The 23,237-nt window shown below is 39.1% G+C and overlaps 3 protein-coding genes across 5 annotated transcripts; all 3 read left to right on the top strand.

Annotated features, from left to right (window-relative positions):
- Positions 1 to 1,065: 1,065 nt before the first annotated feature.
- On the top strand, positions 1,066 to 6,471 carry LOC120741599 (C-type lectin domain family 10 member A-like). Its single transcript, XM_040044569.1, has 9 exons — positions 1,066 to 1,179; positions 2,605 to 2,673; positions 2,767 to 2,874; positions 3,070 to 3,168; positions 4,605 to 4,670; positions 4,753 to 4,845; positions 4,924 to 5,078; positions 5,400 to 5,509; positions 5,754 to 6,471. The coding sequence occupies exons 2-9, from the start codon at positions 2,619 to 2,621 to the stop codon at positions 5,905 to 5,907; spliced, it is 840 nt and encodes a 279-aa protein (XP_039900503.1). The 5' UTR covers positions 1,066 to 1,179; positions 2,605 to 2,618; the 3' UTR covers positions 5,908 to 6,471.
- A 2,990-nt stretch (positions 6,472 to 9,461) lies between these two features.
- On the top strand, positions 9,462 to 16,701 carry LOC120741602 (asialoglycoprotein receptor 1-like). Of its 2 annotated transcripts, none has more exons than XM_040044574.1 (11): positions 9,462 to 9,833; positions 11,708 to 11,766; positions 11,861 to 11,968; positions 12,811 to 12,909; positions 13,325 to 13,423; positions 14,527 to 14,625; positions 15,216 to 15,281; positions 15,365 to 15,457; positions 15,541 to 15,695; positions 16,045 to 16,154; positions 16,292 to 16,701. In XM_040044574.1, the coding sequence occupies exons 2-11, from the start codon at positions 11,724 to 11,726 to the stop codon at positions 16,446 to 16,448; spliced, it is 1,029 nt and encodes a 342-aa protein (XP_039900508.1). In that variant the 5' UTR covers positions 9,462 to 9,833; positions 11,708 to 11,723; the 3' UTR covers positions 16,449 to 16,701. The 2 variants fall into 2 exon arrangements, with proteins under 2 accessions (XP_039900508.1, XP_039900507.1); XM_040044573.1 differs by having other exon boundaries at positions 9,463 to 9,833; positions 11,708 to 11,787.
- An 873-nt stretch (positions 16,702 to 17,574) lies between these two features.
- On the top strand, positions 17,575 to 22,724 carry LOC120741603 (C-type lectin domain family 10 member A-like). Of its 2 annotated transcripts, XM_040044575.1 has the most exons (8): positions 17,576 to 17,715; positions 17,800 to 17,907; positions 19,231 to 19,320; positions 19,406 to 19,471; positions 19,563 to 19,655; positions 20,346 to 20,500; positions 20,714 to 20,823; positions 22,368 to 22,724. In XM_040044575.1, the coding sequence occupies exons 1-8, from the start codon at positions 17,658 to 17,660 to the stop codon at positions 22,522 to 22,524; spliced, it is 837 nt and encodes a 278-aa protein (XP_039900509.1). In that variant the 5' UTR covers positions 17,576 to 17,657; the 3' UTR covers positions 22,525 to 22,724. The 2 variants fall into 2 exon arrangements, with proteins under 2 accessions (XP_039900510.1, XP_039900509.1); XM_040044576.1 differs by lacking the exon at positions 19,563 to 19,655 and having other exon boundaries at positions 17,575 to 17,715; positions 19,406 to 19,513.
- Positions 22,725 to 23,237: the final 513 nt, after the last annotated feature.

The raw sequence follows: 23,237 nt of genomic DNA, 5'->3' as shown, positions 1-23,237 counted from the left end.
ACAGCACTGTCGGGACATGAAGATGCTGAACGAGAAGCTCCAGTGAGATCTGCTCACCCCCGCTGTCCGCCTCCCTCTTAAATGACAACCTCACTGAGGGCTGACCTCTGACTTCTTGAACGTTGGACTTTCACTTGGTCATGGAGTTGGGTTTTGTTTTAGCTACATACTAATGAGGAACTTTTTATTCAAAAAACCTACGATTTGAATGAATACAATTATGTATAAAGAGGTTAATGTTAGCCAAACCCTACCCCTAACTCTAAATGGGGTCTATGTGACCAAGCATATGCTAGAACATGACATATATATATATATATATTTTTTTTGCTATTTCTAATCATTTGTGGCTGCACATTTGCTTTTCTTGTTAGTTTGCTTTCATCCTTTTGGTCATCATGCTGTATTGTGCACATGTGGGTAAAACACACATCAAGGGCTGGACTAGGCCATGTAACATCTCAGTAAGGTGTTTCATCAGTGCCAAATAATTAGCAAGATCTAATAATATTTTAACAGTATTTTCACTGTAACCTTTAACCATGCTTCGAGTCAGTTAACCATGATGTGGTAATTTTGTAAAGTTATCTAAGTCTGTGGTCCTGAAGTAGAAATGCTGGCCACTCCAACCTAGGGGACAAACCTAGTGGACATTAAAGGAGGACATCCTTACCCACAGACTCTCACATTCAAATGTCCAAGTTCAAAGCAGAAATAAACATTGTTACAGCCTGATTACAAAAAATAGTTTTGGTCTCTATATCTACACCCCTGCTTTATAGCAACAAACTTACTTTTTTAAAGCATCTGAATAAAGCCGTGTCAGTGTCAGATGTTATGATGGTATTATCGTCACACAGATTGCATACAGTTTTTGTAGGTTTTGGTTGATTTTAGGGAAGTATCAACTGAAAAGTGGCGCTTTGGCAGGGAATGGCTGCCTGTTTCTGATTAAAAAGGAAGTTTTGAAAGCAACTTCTGTAAAACTTGGGCTGATTCACTTTAAAATCTAACGAATAGGATGATAAACACGAAGCTAAGACCCCCAAAATGTTGTGACATACCCGTAAAAATGATGAGTGAGTGTTTTCACACAGCTAGTTGCATGAAGGGCAGGAAGAGGAGGAAATATCAATCTTTATGTCTGAGAATCCCTGCTACTTCAGAGGCAGAACGAAGGTGAGAAACTCTTTCATTATTAATTTGTTTGTAACAGTGTGAATTGGGTTTGATTTTTGAATCAGTTTAGTAATTTTAAACACAGCTTTGTATATTTATTGAAAATATACATAAATGCAGTTAGTTTACATTTAAACTGCTTTGGTTTGATTCTTTTCAACATAAAGATTCAAATCTATAACAGGTTAAATTAAAATGCAGAACTGATTCTTTATACTTTGCTTCCAAGCAGCAAGACTTTAAGATGGTCTTGAGCAAAAGTTCTCCAGGCTTTCTAGGGGCGATCGTGGCTCAAGAGTTGGGAGTTCGCCTTGTAATCGGAAGGTTGCCGGTTCGAGCCCCGGCTTGGACAGTCTCGGTCGTTGTGTCCTTGGGCAAGACACTTCACCCGTTGCCTACTGGTGGTGGTCAGAGGGCCCGGTGGCGCCAGTGTCCGGCAGCCTCGCCTCTGTCAGTGCGCCCCAGGGTGGCTGTGGCTACAATGTAGCTTGCTATCGCCTGTGCGTGAATGGGTGGGTGACTGGATATGTAAAGCGCTTTGGGGTCCTTAGGGACTAGTAAAGCGCTATACAAATACAGGCCATTTACCATTTCTAAAGGTCTTTTTTTTTTTTCCCATTGGCTGCTTTTTCACCCATTGTCAGTCCAGTTCCTTAACATTTTCAGCATAGACACAGGCTGGACACACACACGACAGACAAGCATTTACCGATGGGGACATAAAGAACTTCCATCTTTGGGCACATGTTCAGGCTCAACAAATGTTGCTGACCTCTATAATTAGAACAAGGGTCTAATGAACCCAGTTTGAGGTTAGGATAGGGGAGCATACGAGATGTGTACCCTGTAACTCAGACAGCAGGTATAAATGTGGAGTGGATGTGTCTTTGTCACATGGGAACAATAAGACCCACTCATGAATAAATATCTCAAACCATCAAACTATCCTTTTGATTGTCTCCTTCCACAACTACATCACCGTCATTATAGAACGAACCAATTTTAAAACTGTATCTTTAGGCACTTTGTTACCAGCAGCCTGCTGCAGAAACACACCATTAGTTCCCATTTTTGTGGCTCAATCTATGAAAATTATCTGATATAATACAGTTTGACAGGAATGAAGTATTTTTGCACCAACAAGATGATTCCCAAATAACTATTACCTGAAAATTTTGACTTAAGAAAATCAGAAAACTGGCTGGAAAAAGAAGTGGCAGGTCTAAAAAACAATAAAAAACTGTGCTGCAGATAAACAGTATCTGAAAATCAAATCATTGAGAAAGATGAAAAAATTAAACACTTAATTTTTCAGCATGACAACGATCCCAAGCACACTGTTAATGCAATAGGATTAGAATAGCTATTTTTTGAGAATCTTTTTGTGCAGATTTCTTTACTTTTTTAAATTTCTTATTTAACCAGACTAGGTGGCCGCGATGTCTGACGTACCTTATGAGAATAATTGGGACAACACTGCCCTCTGGACCAAAGGTATCTGTTTGAGCTTGAGTAGGCAACTTATTTGATTTTAGGATTTTAAGATCTACTTGTGAAGCAGTAACTATGTCTGTCTCTGTCTGTCAGATTCTCCACCGCACTTCGTCTCACCGATGTCCAGGTTCAAACGCTGGTTATTTCCTGGTCTGACTGCTGTGATCCTGTTGATTCTGATCATAGTTCTTGGAGTTACCAGTGAGTATAAAACAGACACATAAACAGAGATTTCTTTATGACTAATTTTACTCCGCTGACCTTTTTGTCATTATGCTGATCTGCTTTGTAAGGCTGTCACTTTTATTCCATTACAGGCTATGCTCACTGTTTTAGTTACTATAACACAAGCTTAGCTAAATCTTATTTTTATTTGCTGTCGTTTTGTGTGTTCAGACACGAAGACATCGAAATATCTGTGGTCTGTGGATCAGAGAGTTTCCAACATGAGTGACATCATCCAGTCATTTAACACCTCACTGCATCAAGCTCAAGGTAAAATGCCTGTTAGTCAATGTCTTTGTCACACATAGTATTAGAAAACTAAATGTGGTTAGTTCATATGTAAAGACTTTATAAGTCAGACTTTCCAAGTTAACAGATTTGCGGATTTGCAGTGTAACCCACAACATCCAGAATTTTATGGCTCCCTAAAGACAAGACCTGCTCCAGGTCTTTCCAGTCATTTGGGATAACTGGGTCTGACCAGCAGCATTCATCTAATCCAAAGTTAATTACTGACCCTTAGCCTAAGGCGCTCAAACACCATATGCACTTATGAGCCACCTTGAACATGATGTTTGTGATGCCTGGTACAGAAGTGAAATAACAAAATACCAGTCTGGTTCAAATCAGACTGGGTAGTGCTTGCAATCTACAGGTGTCTACTATGTCACCCACATGAGCTTTTAAAGGCACCACAGCGATTTATGTAGTCCCCAACAAGGACTGTAGGATTCGATCAAAAATTAACCAAGAAGGTTTGGTGTTCTCAACTGCTGCACAAGTGCGCACATTCAAAAGGATTACCCTCTGTGAGCTAAATGTTCATAGAGGTGACTTTCACTTTCTGGGATTGTGATTCCACAATCCTTCCTTTAGAAAGAAGTGAGGCCAAGGTCTAGTGATGGTGAGATGAAGCCTGGTGATGAACTGAAGCTTTCCATCCAACAGGTCGACGGTCCAATATGGTTCCAAGTATTGTGATGATTCATTTGCTCTACTGCGCCATCAAGTGGACGATTCAAGTGAAACAGGCTCTGTGATTATAATGATGTGATGTGTAAACCTCTAAACTAAATAAATAAATTGTTTTTATAGTTATTTATCCCAAATATTGTCTCAGTCTGATGCAAAAGAGAAAGTGGAAACTATCAGGACAGAATTTTTAACTGTGTAATCATGCTTATATCTACATCTGGATAACGACACAAACTAGTGTGTGGCACTTCACTTTTTAATAAACTAAAAGACAGAAATCAGATTAATAATCAAAACTCCCCCGAGATTACCCGACACATGCTTCGAAGCTTCGGCACACAGGACACATCACTACCAATGTGACTCCACCTTCTTAACAAGGTCAGGTTTCTTCCTTACGACTGTAGTGATGTTCCAGATACAAAAAAGTCTATAATTCTGAGGGTCAGCAGGCCAATTGGTCTTCGCTAAGGCAAACCCCATCGAGGCCTAACCCCCCAAAGCTACCAGTTCCCTTGAGGCCCCGGTTAGCCAGTGCTGTCTCAGTACTAGGTGCTTTTAAATAGCTGCCTTTCACCTATTCCATTTCATATTAAGACACTTTGGTTTTCCCATAGCCCTTCTGTTCCTTAACAACATCTTATCTGAAGGATTTTTGAGATATTCTAAATTAATCAGTGAACTAGCCACAGTGTCAAATATGCTAACATGCTAAATCTTTTTCTTTCTAGAAACAGCTAAACAAGTTCAGCAGCTACAGTTTACTGTTGAGAACAACAAGGACCGGCTTACCTCAGGTCTGTTTGCCCCGCTGTAGATTTTACTGCTGGTGATAACTCTAAACATCATGTTTAACTTCTGTTTGTGCTGTGCGATCAGTGTCGGAGGCCATGAAGCAGCTGGCACTCATCGACACACTCACCAAGAATATTGCAGCCATCAAATGTTCCCTTGAACACATCATCAACAACAGTGCGTTTACCATATTTTACCATTTTACACATCTGCAGACTGAATTTCACATCCGTGGTACCTGTTTCTCTCTGTCAGGTTCAACTGCAGGTGGTTGTTGTCCTGTGGGTTGGACTGTGTTTGAGTCCAACTGTTACTTCTTCAGCAGTGATTCTCAGTCCTGGACTGGGTCCAGAGACTGGTGTGAAACACAACAAGCCCACCTGGTCATTCTGCGTAACGACAAGGAGTGGGTAAGACCTGCCACACCCGTCACATAATCTACTATGAAACACTTTTTTGCAATATTGTGCAATATTGTATTGTACCACAAGATGGAGTAGTGAGTCAATGTAATTTTTATTTAAACAGCTTAGTCATTAAATACAAATTCTTATTTGCAAACATATGCTGGGAAAAGGCCTCCTGTTGAATATTTATCTCTGTCTTAGCAGAGACAAATATTCAAAAGAGCAGGAACACATCTCACAACAAATTGAGACACACACACACACAAACAATAATTTTTTGTTTGTTTGTTTTTTTCCAAATGCCGTCATTGTCTCTTTATCCAGGACTTTGTGACCCGTAATACAATCCCTCAATTGTACTGGATCGGTTTGTCTGACTCCAGAACTGGGAGGTGGGAGTGGGTGAACCAGACACCATACAGGATTGAGCGCAGGTCTGTTTCAGTAACAAAAAATATAACTTCTCTGTTATTTTCTCCTGTCATGCTGCATTAACTGTGTACGGCTACTTAATATCAATTAACTCGAGACACAAGGATGAAAATGACTATTTCTTGCATTTATAAAATATTCTCTAACCTGCAATTTAAAACTCAAGGTCCAATTAAAAGTCTGAGAACTTTCTGTTACATTTTCTCCTGTTTACCTGTGTTCCCCTTGATGAATGTGCATTTTCAGGCGATGGAGACCTGGGCAGCCTGACAGCTGGACTGGGCACGGTCTTGGAGGGGATGAAGACTGTGCTCACCTTCACAGTGATGGACGCCTGAATGACCACCACTGCTCCGCCAGGTTCCGCTTCATCTGTCAGAAACACAGCCTGAACATTTGAACACATTCGTTTGCCTGGCTCCGCTCACAAACTGCTCTCCAACTACTGTTGATTACAAAGAAAATTTCTCTTTAAGATATAAGACAGAAAAATCTTATCTTATTAAGTAGAATTCATCTGATATGGACTTCCTGTTCCATAGTGGGGCGCTGTTGAGCTTGACCAGAATGAATGGGACTCTAAGGAGTCCATGATTTACAGGTTGTGTTTTTGTTGTAGTAAAATACCTTTCTGTGAGTATCAGGGACATCACACCACCAGGTCCAGTTTATCCCAGATCACGAAGCCTAACCCTTTGTGCTCTTTAGCTTCACCTACCACCATTCAAACTGAACAGGCTTACTGTGTGCATGTTTTAGATAGTACACAAGAGTCACTGTGATGTCACACATTGATTATAGACTCACTATGTTGGGTTTTCGGTGCCAGAAACAATAAGCAGACTGGGTGAAGTGTTAAGTTATCAGTTGTGTGCATCTCACACAACTGAAACATAAAAATTGTACTACAGTTGTACAAACAATGCTACAATGTAAACCTAAATAAAAAGTATCCTTCCATCCATCCATTTTCTTCCACTTGTTCTTGTCGGGGTCGTGGGGTGGCTGGAGCCTAGCACAGGGCGAGAGGCCGGGTACACCCTGGACAGGTCACCAGTCCTTCCCAGGCCTAATACAAAGAGACAGACAACAATTCACACTCATATTCACACTTAAGGGAAATTTAGGATCACTGATTAACATAACCCCACTAACTGCATGTCTTTGGACTGTGGGTGGAAGCAGGAGTACCTGGAGGGGTGATCAATAATTGAGCTCTGTGGAACTCCACAACCTGTGAGAGAACACTCTGTGATGTCCCGGCGTTTTCGGTGGAAGAAACACATCACGAAGAACACAATCAATTTACTAGATCTTCCTTGCGAGGATGATTCAGACTTGCATCAAGAAATTCTATGTTTTTTCTTTAGGATTTCTCGAGTTTTGGCTTCTGATTTCATTTTGTTGGTTTCTTTTGTTGGGTTTCTGATGTTCTTAGGTTCACTCAGTCTGTCTTTTTTTTGTCCATTGTCTTTGACCTCTTGTCTCTGGTCACTTCCTTTTTCAACGTTATTCTCTGATGCGTCTTGTTCTAGATGCACTTTGCTTTTTGTTTCGCTCTTTGCAATTATATGCCCTGCTCTCATTGTCTCAACCTTTGATTGCTCTTGCATGTGCTCTGTCCCCTCCACCATCTGATTCCTCACGTAAACTTTAGTTTACTTAAAGAAAAAGAAATCTTGCCTTCTTTGTTTTTGTAAAATTGTTTGTCAATATTTTTTTCAGCTTGCATGCTTTTTAAGTTGGATGACCCGAGTCTCCTGACAACTTTTAGTTTACATTTTCAAGTGTAAGAAAGTTGCTTTTACACCCAGAGTACTCCCTCTGTTTGGGTCATCTCTCCTGAATTATACTGAAACTTTCAGTGACTCCGATACAGTGAAGCTTTTAGTTCACTTGTCCCAATAATATTTTATTCATTTATTGGTTTCACAAGGCAAAACATATCTACTTACAGTGAGCATATGATAAATCTGATGTAGTCCATGCAATGACACAACCAATCCTAACAGCTGCAGGTGTCTAAAAGGGAGTTTTTCCTTCCCACTGTCACCAAGTGCTTGCTCAAATGAGGTCGTCTGATTTTGGGGTTTTTCTCTATATTATTGTAGTGTCCTTATGATATAAAGTGCTTTGAGGTTGTTGTTTAATTTTCCCAGTATAACAACAGCAAATTTTGTACTGCTGTTTTGCAGTCATGCACTTATAAAACTTCATAAAAGCATCATCTCATAGTTCTACCCACAAGTTACAGCCACAAAATGTTGAATTAACACTTTCATGCATGAATTATGAAAACCTCAATCAGGATCTTTTTTCTTAGGTATTTTATTCATCTTTAGGGATGAAAAGATGAATAAAAATACTTCAGAAAAAATCATGGGTGAGGGTTAAATAACAAAAATTACAATGAAACACACCATACATTAAGTGACACGTCAGTGTCCAATATAGTGGTTTATGTGCAAGTAGACCATCAACACTGACACAAATACAAGAAAACAGCCTTTGAATAGCTGCCCACTGTAGTGACCACTATGTGTGAAAGGGTTACACTGCCTGGCAAACACCTAGCAACAAGCTAAAATGGATCAGCTTCAGCATTTATTCATCCACAACACCTTATAAAAACGTGTCTTTGAAATTTTAAAGCAAACAGTACTTCAACATGGGCATGTCCCAGGGAAGCAAAACTATTAAAACCTGTTATTAAATCTTTAGTTTTTGATCCCAACCTTTTCCAAGGCTATTTGGTGGGAAAAGGTTTGCAAATTCACCACATCTGTCATGCCAGACGTTTAATTACCTCTTGTTTATCACAACTGTACCTCCAAAAAGTGGGAAAAGGGAAATGTGCATATCACTGTGACTATCAATGTTTTGTACATTAGTTATTAGCCCTGACAGAACAGGATTTTTCCTGTAAAGGGTGAGTTTTAAAAAGTGCACAATCAGAGTTCACTCTGAGATGAAGGCATTTGTCAGGCTGCTGAGTCAGCTGACAGTTTCCCACCAGCATAGATGGATTATCTATGAGCAGCACTTTTGTTTGACTTTTGAAAAAAATACATTTTTGTTTTATATATGTAGACATTGAATAAGAAACTGCTTCAATGGACTGCTTCATCGTTAATGGTCGCAGGGACATAAGAACTACGTATTTAAAAAAACAACCAAATCTGAAGGAAAGCTTTTTAAGTTTAAAAACTGAACTTTTCTCTGCAGATTAAACTTACCTTGCAAAAGTAAAAGTTACTCAAGCATGTTAGCGTCATTAATCAAGACTACCAACACTAAATCAATCTGTGTATGAGCAGATACGGCTGCCTCCAAACACAAACTTTCATAACCCTTCGATGTGAATTAGTGCAAAAAAAAAAGACGATCTGCTCTACAATTGTCAGTTTTAGTCTTATGATTTCATGAATGCAACAAAACCTGGTATCACTGTATTGAACATGCAAAGTTAGAGTGTTTATAATCATAATGATCATAAATACAGTAAAAGATTTTAATTATTTTAGTTATTTTTTTGTGTGTGAAAGATTTAGGGGTGTTTGTGAACTTTAGTGTTCTGTTTTTTTTAGGGAAGCAAAACCTGCCCAGGTTTTGCTTCATTTTATAGCTGATTCAGAGCTGATTCAGAATGAACAGCATGTGCAACAGGGAGCTGATATTCATGACAGCATGGAGCCAGATTCACTTAAAATGATCATAAATATACTAAAAAAAACTGTAATTGTGTACAGCTATACAGATGCTGGTTTGTGAGATACAAATCTCACAGTGATGTTAACAAGCTCTTGTTTTTTCGTTTACTTATATTTCACACTGTGGGCCGCGTTACCTTCAGTTTAAAGCTCACTATATGATTTTGTGGCTGCATACAGATTTATTTGGTCAAAAATGTCTGATAAAAGTAGCCGACCCCTTCACACTTTGTGCTCAATGATGCTCCTGAAAGCCAGCATTAGGTCAAGCTCTGTGTTTGATGTGACTGAAGAGAGCAATTTTTTGTGTGAAAGGTAGAGCAGTGTGAACTTTAGTGTTCTGGTTGATTTAGGGAAGTAAAACTGACAATAGATTCCCTTTCTGGAAAACCCCCCAAAAATGTCTTACAAGTTGATTCACAGGAAAAAATAGCATGTGAAGCAGAGAGCTGATGTTATTGGTGGCACGGAGCCAGATTCACTTAAAAAAAAGATAACTGGGCATTCAAACTCAGTTCTGTATTTCATGGGTGGGACAGAGGAGACCATATATATTTTACCATCAGGGGAAACAGACGGCATATTCTTCTTCTCTGGTCAATCTACAGAAAAAGAGGTGAGAAACCCCTTCTATTTCTTATAATGTCCAAATTTTACCCTCACAGTATGACTATTTTCTATCCTTAAAGTAAAGGACAGAAAATATTAATATTTTTAACACACATTGTGTTAGAATTTGATTCTTTTTAGTTTTTTTGTCTTTTCCCATGCAATTTTGTTTATACTTAACTACATAATTATGAGATAAAATTTGTAAAATTTGCAAGGCTGCAATAAACACATTTAAATTCTCTCCAGAAGTTGATTCTGTTCATCTGGATGTAACGTTTTCAGTGGGAGAAACGTTTTGTCACTCATCCAAGTGACTGATCAGTGGTTGTTGATCAATGGACATGACAATTTGCATAATTATGATTAAGGAACTGACCTCCCAGCCCATTGTTCCTTCAGTGGTGCTGGTTTTAGTCATTATGCAAATGTCTATAAGTAAGTAAGTAAAATGTATTTACATAGCACTTTTTAAAACAGGAAGTTATTTCAAAGTGCTTCACATGGTAATAAAAGCATATCAAATGAAACAATAAAACACTATAAAGAGGGTATAATAGCATAGCCAATAAAACAGTATACTACACATGAATATTACCTAAATGCCTGTCTAAACAGATGTGTTTTTAGCTGGGTTTTTTTTTTTAAAAGAAGCTACAGAGTTGATGGTGCGTAGGTAAAGGGGAAGTAAACTGTTCCACAATATTGGAGCCAAGGTTTTAAAATCGCGATCCCTCCTGGTTTTCAAACGGGTCCATGGAAAGGTTGGAAGACCCTTATCAGTGGATCTAAGGATTCGGTTTGGAGAGTACGGTTGGAGAAGCTCAGTGACATAAGTGGGGGCCTCACCAAGTAGGGACATGAATGTAAGAGTAAGGATTTTAAACTGATATCTATACTCAACCAGAAGCCAGTGCAAGGATTTTAACACAGAGAGAATTTATGACTGACTGATTTAGGAAAGCCTTAGACCAGGGGTGGGCCGGTGTCCCTGCAGGTTTTAGATGCGTCCTCGAACCAACACAGCTGATTTAAATGGCTAAATTAGCTCCTGAACATGTCCTGAAGTTCTCCAGAGGCCTGGTAACGAACTAATCATGTGATTCAGGTGTGTTGACCCAAGGTGAGATCTAAAACCTGCAGGGACACCGGCCCTCGTGGACTGAGATTGCCCACCCCTGCCTTAGACAGACAAGAAAAGACTGTGTTACAGTATGAGAGGAGATGAGGACATGGACAAGCATCTCTAAGCATCTCCAATGAAGTAGGTAGGACATCAACTGGACTCACTGAGGGTTTCATTTGGGTCAGTATTTCTGATAGATCTTCTAGAGAAACTGGGTGAAAGGTTGGGGAAACCTGCAATCAGCTGAGACAGAAGTCACTTGGATGAGTGAGGAAACATTTCTCCAACTGAAAACGCTACGCCCAGATGAACAGAATCAACCTTTGGAGATGAACTTAAACTGGATGATTGAGCATGCACCAAGACACTTAAACTGCAGCCAAAGCAATTTCACACCCACTCTGTTCTTCTAAAGCCTCAATCTGTTTCGTTCTATAGCTGACTCTTCTTGGAAGCAGTATCATAGTCGTAATAACAAATGTATATAATACAGATTGTAATGTAGTTGATGCAACAGATAACTTCATAGCATATTTAATGAAGTCATCCTGACTTTTATCTTCCACACCCTCAAAGTGGATTCAACCCTGACTCGTGTTTTTTTAACCAGTTTTTTCCTTTTTTTTTCTTCCTTTTTTAAATTATATTTTCATATTATCATAATTAAAACTGAGCATGTTGCTGATAAAAATCAGCTGAATGTGGAAGTTGTTGGTTACTTACTCACTCAGTGTTTTCATGGTTTTATTATCCAGTAAAAACAGCAAGCAGATGACAACAATGGACCAATACCATTATGTGAAGGACCAGAATGGTAGTACGCTCTGGATCAGTGGTAACTGCTTGTGTCTGAGTTGGTAATGTCTTTGTTTTGACTTCTGATTTATGAAATTATATTTGTCTGTCAGAGACTCCACCCACCCCCCGGTTGGCTGTCTCTAGGTTCAGACGCTGGTTATTTCCTGCTGTGACAGCCGTGATCCTGTTGACTGTGATCATAATCCTGGGAGCTAGCAGTAAGTATGCATGTGTATTCTTGTTAATGCCATATGTGGGGACTACTGCTTTTGGGTCACTAGTAAGGCCCAACCTTTGTGAGCTTCACAAACAGTCATGTATCATGTGGTTTGTGGTTTTGATGCCTAATGACAGAAAACACGGACCTCTGAAGCGCACTTCAGCATGCTGGTGCAAATAGTTACAACATAAAAAGTCCTGCAAGATTCAGACTTATTTTCCAAATCTAATAACACAATAATATACCATACGTTTGGTTTACAGCTGCTAGAAAAGAAAAAACAGACCACTGTGACTGCACATAAAGCTAACAGAAATGTAGTCACAGTAATACTTAGCTAAAGCTAACTCTCAGACTTTATCTTGTAGAAGACTTGAAGAAAAATTTGGTCCAACATGACAGCCAATAAGTGATGATCGTTAAAACTGTTTTCCGCGTTTGCAGTTTAGGGCTGTAATTATCAGTTATATTGTCATTTATTTTCATTCCACTTTATTGTGTTGTGTTATATTGAACACATTTACTTTATTTTATTTTATTTATTTATTATTTTTTGTATATTATTGTTGTGCATTTAGATTTTACTTGACATTTATATTTATAACTTTTCTTCATAGAGCAAAATTTAAAAAGCCCTTTACCTTTTTAGCACTTTGAGATTTTTTCCCTTAATACTAAAATTTTGTTTTCAGTAACAAAATTTTCCAGCATTTTGGGTGAGTACATGTTATGCTGTGTTATGTTATGTTGTGTTATGTTGTGTGTTATGTGTTATGTTAACATGTAATGTGCTACACACTATGTTAAATTTCTTTGTGTTTTTGTTGTCTGCTTGTTCAGACATAAAGGTGTCAAATCACCTGTGGTCTTTGGAGCAGAGACTTTCCAACCAGAAGGACGTCTTCCAGTCGTTGTATTCCTCAGTGTCTCAGGTTCAAGGTAACACACCTATTAGCTATGATAAATTATTACATATAAAAATAAAATATTATAATATAAAATATTAAAAGTAGGTTACCCTTCTGCTCTGATGGCCGCAGCCTTCATGATTCTGAGCACAGAGCCCACACAAATATTTGTTTTATGTTAAATGTTGGCAATAGTTTTCTGCGGAGCTGTGAGGCCCAGGGTTCACTTCATAGCAGTAAATACAAAAGACATCATTTGATGGTAGTAAATGTCTTAACCCTTTCATGCCCCTCTATCATATTGATACAGAGGTATGGATTTTTCAGAATGTTCAATAAGTATTCCACTTTTAGAAGCATTTTCTGTCAGTTTTTATTTCACGGTTCAGACTTTGCAGGGTTGAACACAATGTTGTTTTTGTGTTTCTTTGTTTGTTTATGTTCAGATGTAAACACGTCAAATCGTCTATCGTTTGTGGAGCAGAGAGTTTTCAACCTGATTGATGTCATCCAATTACTGAATGACTCACTGAAGCATATTCAAGGTAACAACATGTATGTATGTATGTATGATCAGAGCAAATTTGACTCCACATGAAAACATAACAATAATAAATGTGTGTTTTGTTTTTTAACACATTTCAGTCAAACAGAACATAATATTTTGTCTTCAGTAACAATAATTTACTTTTCAGATACGTATATCTTAGCTTATCTCAACTTGTGCTACAGACTATGTTACATTTAACTGTACTTTCTGTTGTCTGCTCATTCAGTCACAAAGACAGACACACACACACACAGTGCTACAGTGAGCCACAAATTTAACCCAAAAAAATGTCAGAAGTAGCAAAAATGATATAAATGATATAAATTAAAACTGTTCAATGAAATTTCCCATTTTGAAAGATTCATGTGTGGCTGTGTGGCAGGAAGGATGAAGGACCCAATTGCAGGACTTGTACACTGAATGTAAACTTAAAGCAGCAGCTTTATCCACTTGGAAAAATCCTCCATAAAATAACTTGAACATGAAAACTAAGAACTAATAACTGAGAAACTAGTAACAGTAGGAAATGAGGAGCAAAGAACTAAGAATGATAGAAACCATAGAAACCAGATAAACCAGAGAAACCATAGAAACCATAGAAACCAGATAAACCAGAGAAACCAGAGAAACTTGCAGCACTTTGGGTGGTAGGACACAACAACAGACAGAGGGAAACACAGGGCTTAAATACACAAGGGACCAACGAGGGAACATGAAACAGGAGGGAAACACAGCTGGGACTAATCTGAGATAATGAGATGGGAAGGAAGCAAAACTGAATGAACTGAATTTTTCAAAATAAAACAGGAAACATGAGACCTTCACAAAGACTCAAACTTAACACTGTGACATGGAGACATGACTGACCAGCGGAACAGAGGGAACATGAAACACGGAGACAAAGTAACTAAATGTGGAACACGGGGAAGGCAACTAGAAACTAGGACCTAAAAGCAAAGGAGAGCCAAAAACATGAAAAACAATAAACCAAAGAATATAAGTTAAACCAGAATTACACAAACTGGTTCACAGACCAGATCTGTGAGGTTAAACTTAATGGGGGTTTTAAAATGTATTTTCTACTTTCTGCTTGTTCAGACACAGACACATCTAATCGTCTATTATCTGTGGAGCAGAGAGTTTCCAGCCTGACTGACGCCACCCAATTACTGAGCGACTCACTGCGGCATACTGAAGGTAACACACCTATTAGTTAAACTTCACATTAGTATTCCTTCATTTGCTGTGGAAAAAAAGGGAAAAGAAAACAAAGGAAAAAAACAAAATTCAATGGTGAGTAACTGGACAACAGTTTTCAGGGGACAGGCGCCTCAAATTATGTAAAAGACTAAGTTGTGCAATTCATCCATCATAAGTTTAAGCTACTTTTTGTCATTATTTTAAAGAAGAACTTTCACCACTCTGGGCCTGTTATTTTTATTTATTTATTTATTTTTTACCAATGAGGATTTATCAATATGATTAATGTGCTCTTAATAACTCGCCTGGTTAAATAAAGAATATATTGACTTACTGTGTTATAAAACATTTATAATAACTTCTACTGGACCACCTTTTGGTACATAAAAACATACCATATTACAAAGAATATGGCAGTGGTGTATGTCAGCTGTAGATTGGTGTTTGGACATGAAGTTATAGAAGTTGGTTCTTCAATTTTTTCGTGGCTCCAGTTAATTTGCATCGTTTTACACGTAGCAATTTCAACTTTCATTCCAGTATCCATGCTGCTAAAGTGCTAACATGCTAAATGCTTTTGTTTACAGAAATAGCTAATGACCTTCATCAGCTAAAGCTTGCTGTTGGCAACAACAAGGATCAGCTGACCTCAGGTCTGTCTGTATTACTGCACTTTCTTCTGCTGGTGATAACTTCATACGTCACTAACTGGTGTTTGTCCTGTGTGTGTGTTCAGTGACCAAGACCCTGAAGAAGTTGTCGGTCATCGACTCTCTCAGTAAGAGTGTTGCTGCCATCAAATGTACCATCAAACTCATCCTCAACAACAGTACGTTCACTCATATTTGGCCATATCAGGAAAATGCACATCTGCACACTGCCCACATCTGTGTATCTGTCTGTACCAATCAGGTTCAGATGCAGGAGACTGTTGTCCTGTGGGTTGGACTGGGTTTGAGTCCAGCTGTTACTTCTTCAGCAGTGAGTCTCAGTCCTGGAACGAGTCCAGAGACTGGTGTGAAACACAGCAAGCCCATTTGATCATTCTCCACACTGACAAGCAGTGGGTAAGACAGTTCGTGGTAGTTTTAAGTGCCTGAGTTAAAGAAATGCGGACTTCTGTTTAGGTTGGTGAAGATGGTTCACCTCTGATTAGAGAAGCATATTCGGCAGAAAAAGATGAAGGGGACTCACATATTTAACCTTCTTGTAAAATACTATCACACGTTTCTTTATTGCTTTACTAAAAATCTACTCAACAGTTGCCCCAAAGCAAAAGTTAAGAACTACAAACTTTATTTACTATACACCCTTTGCTTTACACACACTCATGCTGCCCTGAGGATGAGACCTGCTGACCAAGCTATAAATCATCCTGAGTGATTTTCTTCAACGGCATTCTTTCTTTTTGTTTAGGACTTTGTGATCAATCAAACAATCCCTCAGTATTTCTGGGTCGGTTTGTCTGACTGGAGAACTGGGAGTTGGGAGTGGGTGGATCAGACACTGTACACTGTGGAGCCCAGGTCTGTCTCAGTCCACTCTTGTCTCAAAGCAAAACACGCACTAGTTTCAAAATGTTTTGGTTTTTATCAAGATTTGTTATATTACCTAATATATATTACCCACCTGTGTGTGTTTGTGTGTGTGTGTGTGTTTCAAGGCGGTGGAAACCTGGGCAGCCCGACAACTGGGCCCATCATGGTCTAGGACCTGGGAATGAAGACTGTGCTCACCTTCACAATGATGGACGCCTGAACGACCAGCACTGCTCCATCAAAGAACGCTTCATCTGTCAGAAAGACAACCTGAGAATCTGAACACACCTGCAGGCCTGACTCCGCCCACTTCAGAATAAAAGGAGTCTCTCCAATTAAAGCACTGGATAGAAAAACAATGAGAACTTCCAGTACAATCAGGAAATTCCTCTCTGTGGACTTCCTCTTTCACGTAGAGTTCTTTCAAAATATTCCAGAATTAATAAATGCAACATAGCCTATATGGAAACAGTCCACGTATCCTATACAAACACACTTCAGACCATCTTTACATCTCTCATTGTAAAGCCTATTTTTTTTTTAAATCTATTTTAAAATTTAAGAGGTCCAGTCTTAGAACATTTCCTCAAATTTCCAGACTATGATAAAGTTCCACATTAGTGTCAGAGGGGAACGCTAAACATTGGAGTTGTAGCCAGAATTCAGTTTATTTGCTTTAAGCTTCAAAATAATCCTAATACCTTGAAAACCCAAATAAATGAAGATCAGACTCTTGCTCATGTTGACAAAAGCCACATAATGTACATAATGAAACATCCCAAATGTTCTTTAGTGGACATGTAGCTGTGCATTCACTTTCACTGTAAACTTATATGAGATGTCAGGTGTACTTTGTTCCATACAGGCATCCAATGAATCCTCCTATTGATCTTTTATATTGTTTCTCTAAAACACAAATCACATTCACTGAATCTTGCGATCATGTTATTTTGTAAATCACACCTCATTTGTTTATATTTTTCTAGTATGATGGGTAACAGATGCAGCAGTTGATTGAAAAGTGTCAAGGAGGAAAGTGCAAGATCTCTAACCGCTGACTGACATGTTGTAATCAGACATTATGACATACATTAAAATAATTGAAAACAAATCTGTGTCTGTCACTGCTTCTTTATCTTTATTGCCACTGCTACTCAAAAACATTTTAATGATTATCTGTTCGTCTGTCACTGTTCCTTTTAGTCTGTTTGCAGCTCCAGACTCAGGTATTTTCAGATGTTTGTCCTTTTTTCCATGAAAGTTTAGTTCTTTGTAGTTGTTGATGTAGATTATCTCGGTGTAGTAATCAGCTAACACACACACACACACACACACACAGGTGATGTTTTCCAGTGCAAAGTGCAGCTCGTGGCCAATGACCTGAGGCTCTGTGTTTGGACAGTTCGCCTGTTTGTTCATTGGGGACTGGACGAAGACGAAGTCAGACGCACGCCATTTCACACAGAGACAGACCCAGAGACCAGAATCGCCATGACAACTGAATACCATGACAATGTGGACGAAGGAATGAGCAATTTCTGGAACAAAGGTGCCTGTCTGTGCGTCCACCTGTCTGTGCGTCCACCTGTCTGTGCGTCTATAAATGAAAAACTCATGTCCTATTTGTCCGCAGAGCCTCGTACTGTCGATTTCTCCAGGTTCTCCAGGTACAGACGATGGCTCTTTCCTGCTCTGACGGCTACACTCCTCCTGATTCTGATCATAGCTCTGGGAGCCAGCAGTGAGTACACTCAGGACACAATAGGGCCAATAGGGTCACTATTCATCAAACTAGACACCTAAAACACAAGTGTGTAGATTTTCCTGTCTGGCCTGCAGTGCTGTTTATCCTTTTGGACTTTTCCAAGTGTGAGCTGCCCACTTTAGGAGAAATTGACTTTAGAGGTGTCTGGCTTCACTTCAGCCACAATATAGTGAAATGATGCTCAGGTTGTTGCTCTGAAGGTGTAAGACATACATTAATTTGTGGGCAGTGACTGACCCAGCATGTTCTTGTTTCTTTCATGAAACTCTTTTCTGTCTACTGTCTTCCTCTATCAACCAAAAGAGGTGTGTTTTTATCTACACAGTCGTCATTTTCCATCCTAATGATCGGAAACTTTCTCTCAGGAACTTTGTTCTCAGCTAGTTGACAGTTTCCTCCTGACTGTTGTCGCCTCTGCTGTTTAAATCCATACAAAATTGGGAGTCTGTTAGGCTAAGATGCTATGCTAATCCAGAAGACAGATAGCAATCTAATGTTTCACTCACATTTCCTTGATTTATTCTTTATTGATAATGATTTATATAAGGTCATGCATACTTCAGTTGTTCATCTTGATTGGAAAGTGCTTTATGACTCAGCTGGAGGTCCAGTTGATCAGAGCACCACTGCACAGATTTTAACTGGCACCAACAAATATAAAAACATTTTTCTCGTACTGCCAAATTCTGATGTTGAAATATTGCTAACTGATTTTAAAGCATTCAATGACCTTGCTCAAGATAGACTCATATTAATGCATGTGCCTGTGTGTTTACTTAGAACAGTGAATGGAGCACTGCTGGTTATCCCAAGGTCTCAGCTAAGTTACTGGGCCTTTTGCTGAGAGAGCTCCCATACTGGGTTACAGTCAGCCCATTGAGGTCAGAACAGAGATCCAGCTGTGTAATTATAAACTACTGCATTATATAAACATGAAATCTGTGTGGAACAGCTGACCCGTATGATGTGTAGAAGAACACAAAACATTTGTTATTGAAGATTCAGTTACCGTGCCATATCAACAAAACAATGAGCTTTAAAAAAAACTTCAGAAAGCCTGGAGAACAATAGTTCAAGCTTTTTAAAAGATTACAGAAAGGCTGGCTCCGTGGAGGCAAAAGATAAAGAAAGCAATGTGTACCACGCCATAAACAGTTAAGCAGATGTAAATAATGAGATCACATAATAAAATGAACAACAACAGTAAGTACTTTTATGTAATGGTGAGAATATTTTTGGTAATGATTTGAAGAAAATAATTATTATTTTATAATTTTTTTTATGTCTGTGTGTTTACAGACACGTCGACATGGAACCGGTTGTGGTCTGCAGAGAAAAGTGTTTCTAATCTGACTGAATCACTGAGGGACACACAGCAGCTCACCAAAGGTAGCTCAGATGTACTCATACTGTGATACCAACTGCTGGGTTTTTCGTCTTTTTCACACTTTAGTTTCCCGTCCTTCTACCACAGATACAGCAAAAGAAGTTTTGTCAATGAAGTTTGCTCTGGAGAACAGCAAGGACCAGCTGGCATCAGGTGGAAACTCTGCAGAGCAACACTGCAAACACATCGACACTAGCAAGTAGTTTCATTAACATACCTGTGCTTTGTGTGTGCAATTCCTCAGTATCAGAGGCACTGAGGCAGCTCTCAGCTCTGGACGCTCTCCGCAGGACGGTCGCTGAACTAAAATGTTCTTTAGAACGCTTGGTCAACAACGGTACACAGCTCCTGTCTAATCCTGTTCCCTCTGCTTCATTTACTAAAGATGCCCTCACAGTTTTAAGCTTATAGAACAGCTTTACCGTTACTAAAGAAGAAGCCTGTGTATAAATGTGCCTTGGTTCATTGGCCCCCAAGTCATTTATCTCTGAGTCTGAGGCATCTGATGAGCTCAGACTAACTTCAAACACCTGCAGGCATTAATGGAAGGTTTAAACAGGTTCTTGAAGCTAAAAAAGAAAAGAAAAATTCATGTTTCTTTGTATAAACTGTAACAAGCTAAGGCAGAAAGGTTTTGTCTCTCTGGGGGGAGCGAGGTCTTATGAGGAAATTACTAACTAAATCGTGTTATTTCCTAATTTAAGATTTGTATTAAGCTCTCCAATTGTTCCATTTGTTTATTATATTTATTTGTTATTATTTGTTTGGCCTTTTTTTATTTTAGAATTTTCTTAACCATGTGATTGTGTGCTTTCGTCCACTGATCTTTTTTGAAAAGGATGATGTTAATCTCATCATATTTCTTCACTAAAAATATGTTTTTCTAAAACTAGTTCTCACAGCGACTGTCTAACATCTCCTAGGACTGTCCCCTGTTAAAGAAGGTCTCCAATATCTAAAAGTGTATTTTTGAAATGACTCTTATAAAACATGGAAACCAGACACGCTCTGTCTGTCCGTCTGTCAGGCACGACAGCACATGGCTGTTGTCCTCTGAATTGGGATTCTTTCGGCACCAACTGCTACTTATTCAGCACCACGCCATTATCGTGGCACGATGCCAGAGACTGGTGTAATGGACACGAATCTCACTTGGTCATTCTTCTCACTGACGAGGAGTGGGTGAGTTGGCTGTCCCTCTCATCTGTTTGCACTGACGCTCAACTTTGTGATGCAGCTTAAACACACTGTCACCTCAACAGGAGCTCTTTTGTGACGAGCTAATCAATAAAAGCCGAACTATAGCTCATGTATGTGACTGAAAAGGGGAGGAGCCTGTATTGATCCTTTATTGAAACTGAAAATTTGAGTTTTCTGTCTGTCTGCCTTTAACAGGATTTTGTGATCCAGCGTAGCGCGGGCTCCTTGCGCTGGGTGGGTCTGACTGATGAGAGGACTGGGCAGTGGGAGTGGGTCAACCAGACACCCTACATCATGAACCGGAGGTAAGCTGTTACACTTAAAAAAAACAAAACAACTGATGGTATACATGCGAGAAAATGAGGCGCTGTGTTTTTTGTACTGCCAATTAGGAAGAGAATGTAATTGTTCTGCCCATTACTCATGCCGGTCGCTTAGACTACCAATCAGGTGGAACAAGATAACCTTCCTAGCACACCTGATCATTTCTCACAGCACTCCTATGTGCCATGACACAGTGGTTGGGAAACACTGCCATAAAGAAAACAATAGTGCTACATGATAGTACATAACCAGTGTATCGACCATTCAAAGGTAATCTTGCTACCAGATTCCCTATATTTAGACCAGCCATGAATGACCTCAGTCACACAGGCCTGGTGTTGGTTACTAGGGGAAAATGGGTATTCCCTGAGTAGCTGGTGAGCAGTTATTACGGGCTGATAGTTACTGTGAAAATGGTTGCTAAAGCAGCGCCCTCTTTGCAGCCACTTCACTTCTAGACAGCAAAGAGAGGCCTTTAGGATGCTGATGTTTTCTTTGTTTGGGGTTTTTTTTTTTTGCTAAAGGCACCACAGTCCAAGTATGATGAACCTTTTGTTAAAAAAGATGTTTCTTTTGGGTTTTTTTCTAATTTGGCATATTTCTAATCTTTATTCTTGTTCATTTATAAACACTATTAGGTAATTAATCATGAGTAAAATATCATGAGTCAATATTATCAGGACACCATCTGCAACATTTTCTATTTACAGTTAACCCAGAGTCATTGTGGGACAATGATTTTTAAAGAATACTAATTGTAGAATGAATAGATTTAATAGACGTTATACTCAGTCCCATCATCACCATCATTATGAGCTTCAGGAAAAACAAAGACATCCTTTTTTCCAATATCAAAAGGTATGAAGTGGCGAGGGTGTCCTGCTTTATGTTTATGAGGAGTTCACATGACCTCACATGGTCTTTTTAAAGGCACCTACAAAGAGTATGTCACAAATAGTACGCAAAGGACAAAAGGAAAAGTGTCCAGAGAGCCATAATCATGGAAAATCATCAGACATCAACGTTAAGCGGCATCTTCGGGACTACCACTTCCTCATCAGCTGTTCTCGCTGCTCACATCTGAAAGTCTTTTTGCAGGACCTTCATAGTCCAGACCTCCAGGCAGGAAAAAACAGCCTCTTCATTTTGTTGCTGAACTGAAGTCCCAGTCCTCAGGCACTTCATGTCACATCTACATTATTATAATTTCAGGGGTACACCACTATTATATTTATATCATACTGGTCATGCTTATGTGTGTTTGGGCATAACTGTAACTAGAAATATCCAAAACTTGATTCTGTTCATCTGGACATGGCGTTTTCATGAGCTGCAAAAATGTTTATAGCGGCTGTAAAGTTGGACTTTTTACCTTGAAAATTTGTGGGAACTGAGTGATTGCTGGAACGAGCCTCAATTGGACATTAGAGGAACTGCAACTTCACGTGCTTTGACGCTGGCTTCTCTTGTCTGTCATGGTGGTTGCAGCTCACCTTAAGACTCACTTTGTATCATTCTTTTGTAGGAGGTGGAAACCTGGGCAGCCTGACGCCTGGACCCATCATGGTCTCGGTCCCGGGGATGAAGACTGCGCTCATCTTCATTCTGATGGACGTCTTAACGATCTGCACTGCTCCAGCAAAATGCGCTTCATCTGTCAGAGGCACACCATGAAGAACTAAACTCAGATGTGAGCTGTGAGCTGACACCATTGAATAGTGTGATTACAAGCTACCAGAATGATCTGTTTCTGCTGTGCTGAGGGAAAGGTCACTAGTGCTTTGCAGTTTGTATGTTGTATCAAAATCTTGATGTACCTAATTTTCCAGAACTCCACTGGTGTCCAAAAATCTAATAAAACACATCATCAATTTCCCTGAAACCTTCCTTCATTATCCCGAACAAACCAAGAGATTAAAAGTTCTTTAAATAGTTCTTTGAATTCCTGAAAGAGTAGCCCTAAAGGAAAACTCTCCATGTCCTAAAAAAGGTATGGTTTCACAGATCAAGTGTTTCTTAAGCCAAGTCACTTCTGAGAATTCCTTAATTAAATGATCAGGTTCCTTAAAAAAGTTTTGAACTTGAAGTGCATTAAAAAAGCTCCCAGGATTCTTGAAAAAGTCCTCGAGTTAATGGATCATTATCTATGTTGCAAATGTGGAGAAGAGAACTTGCAGTAATTTGCTTTTCACAGAGCGACGTTTAAATTTATGCCTGCACATTCAGACTTGAGATATGAAGCATCATCATACCTATGTTTTAATATTGGAGGAGTCTCCTACACTAAAGAAATAAAACAAAAAATGCCATCCTCACTTCAAGACTTCTCTCCAGACATGAAGTCAGGGCTGTAACATATGAAAACATAAACATGTAGCAAAGTCCAAAGAAGGCC

This window comes from Simochromis diagramma, unplaced genomic scaffold (assembly GCF_900408965.1).
Source record: "Simochromis diagramma unplaced genomic scaffold, fSimDia1.1 OVJJ01000326.1, whole genome shotgun sequence".
In the NCBI taxonomy this organism is placed as follows: Eukaryota; Metazoa; Chordata; class Actinopteri; order Cichliformes; family Cichlidae; genus Simochromis; species Simochromis diagramma.
Note: the sequence above shows the minus strand (reverse complement) of the source record. Positions and strands in the feature narration are given on the sequence as shown.

Coding starts and splice junctions, on each gene's coding strand:
- LOC120741599 (XM_040044569.1), top strand. CDS start 2,619: ATGTCTGACGTACCTTATGAGAATAATTGGGACAACACTGCCCTCTGG. Junction 2,674..2,766: donor CACTGCCCTCTGGACCAAAG/GTATCTGTTTGA, acceptor TCTGTCTGTCAG/ATTCTCCACCGCACTTCGTC. Junction 3,169..4,604: donor CTCACTGCATCAAGCTCAAG/GTAAAATGCCTG, acceptor TTTTCTTTCTAG/AAACAGCTAAACAAGTTCAG.
- LOC120741602 (XM_040044573.1), top strand. CDS start 11,724: ATGACAACAATGGACCAATACCATTATGTGAAGGACCAGAATGGTAGT. Junction 12,910..13,324: donor CTCAGTGTCTCAGGTTCAAG/GTAACACACCTA, acceptor GTTTATGTTCAG/ATGTAAACACGTCAAATCGT. Junction 15,458..15,540: donor CAAACTCATCCTCAACAACA/GTACGTTCACTC, acceptor TGTACCAATCAG/GTTCAGATGCAGGAGACTGT.
- LOC120741603 (XM_040044575.1), top strand. CDS start 17,658: ATGACAACTGAATACCATGACAATGTGGACGAAGGAATGAGCAATTTC. Junction 17,908..19,230: donor CATAGCTCTGGGAGCCAGCA/GTGAGTACACTC, acceptor GTGTGTTTACAG/ACACGTCGACATGGAACCGG. Junction 20,501..20,713: donor TTCTCACTGACGAGGAGTGG/GTGAGTTGGCTG, acceptor TGCCTTTAACAG/GATTTTGTGATCCAGCGTAG.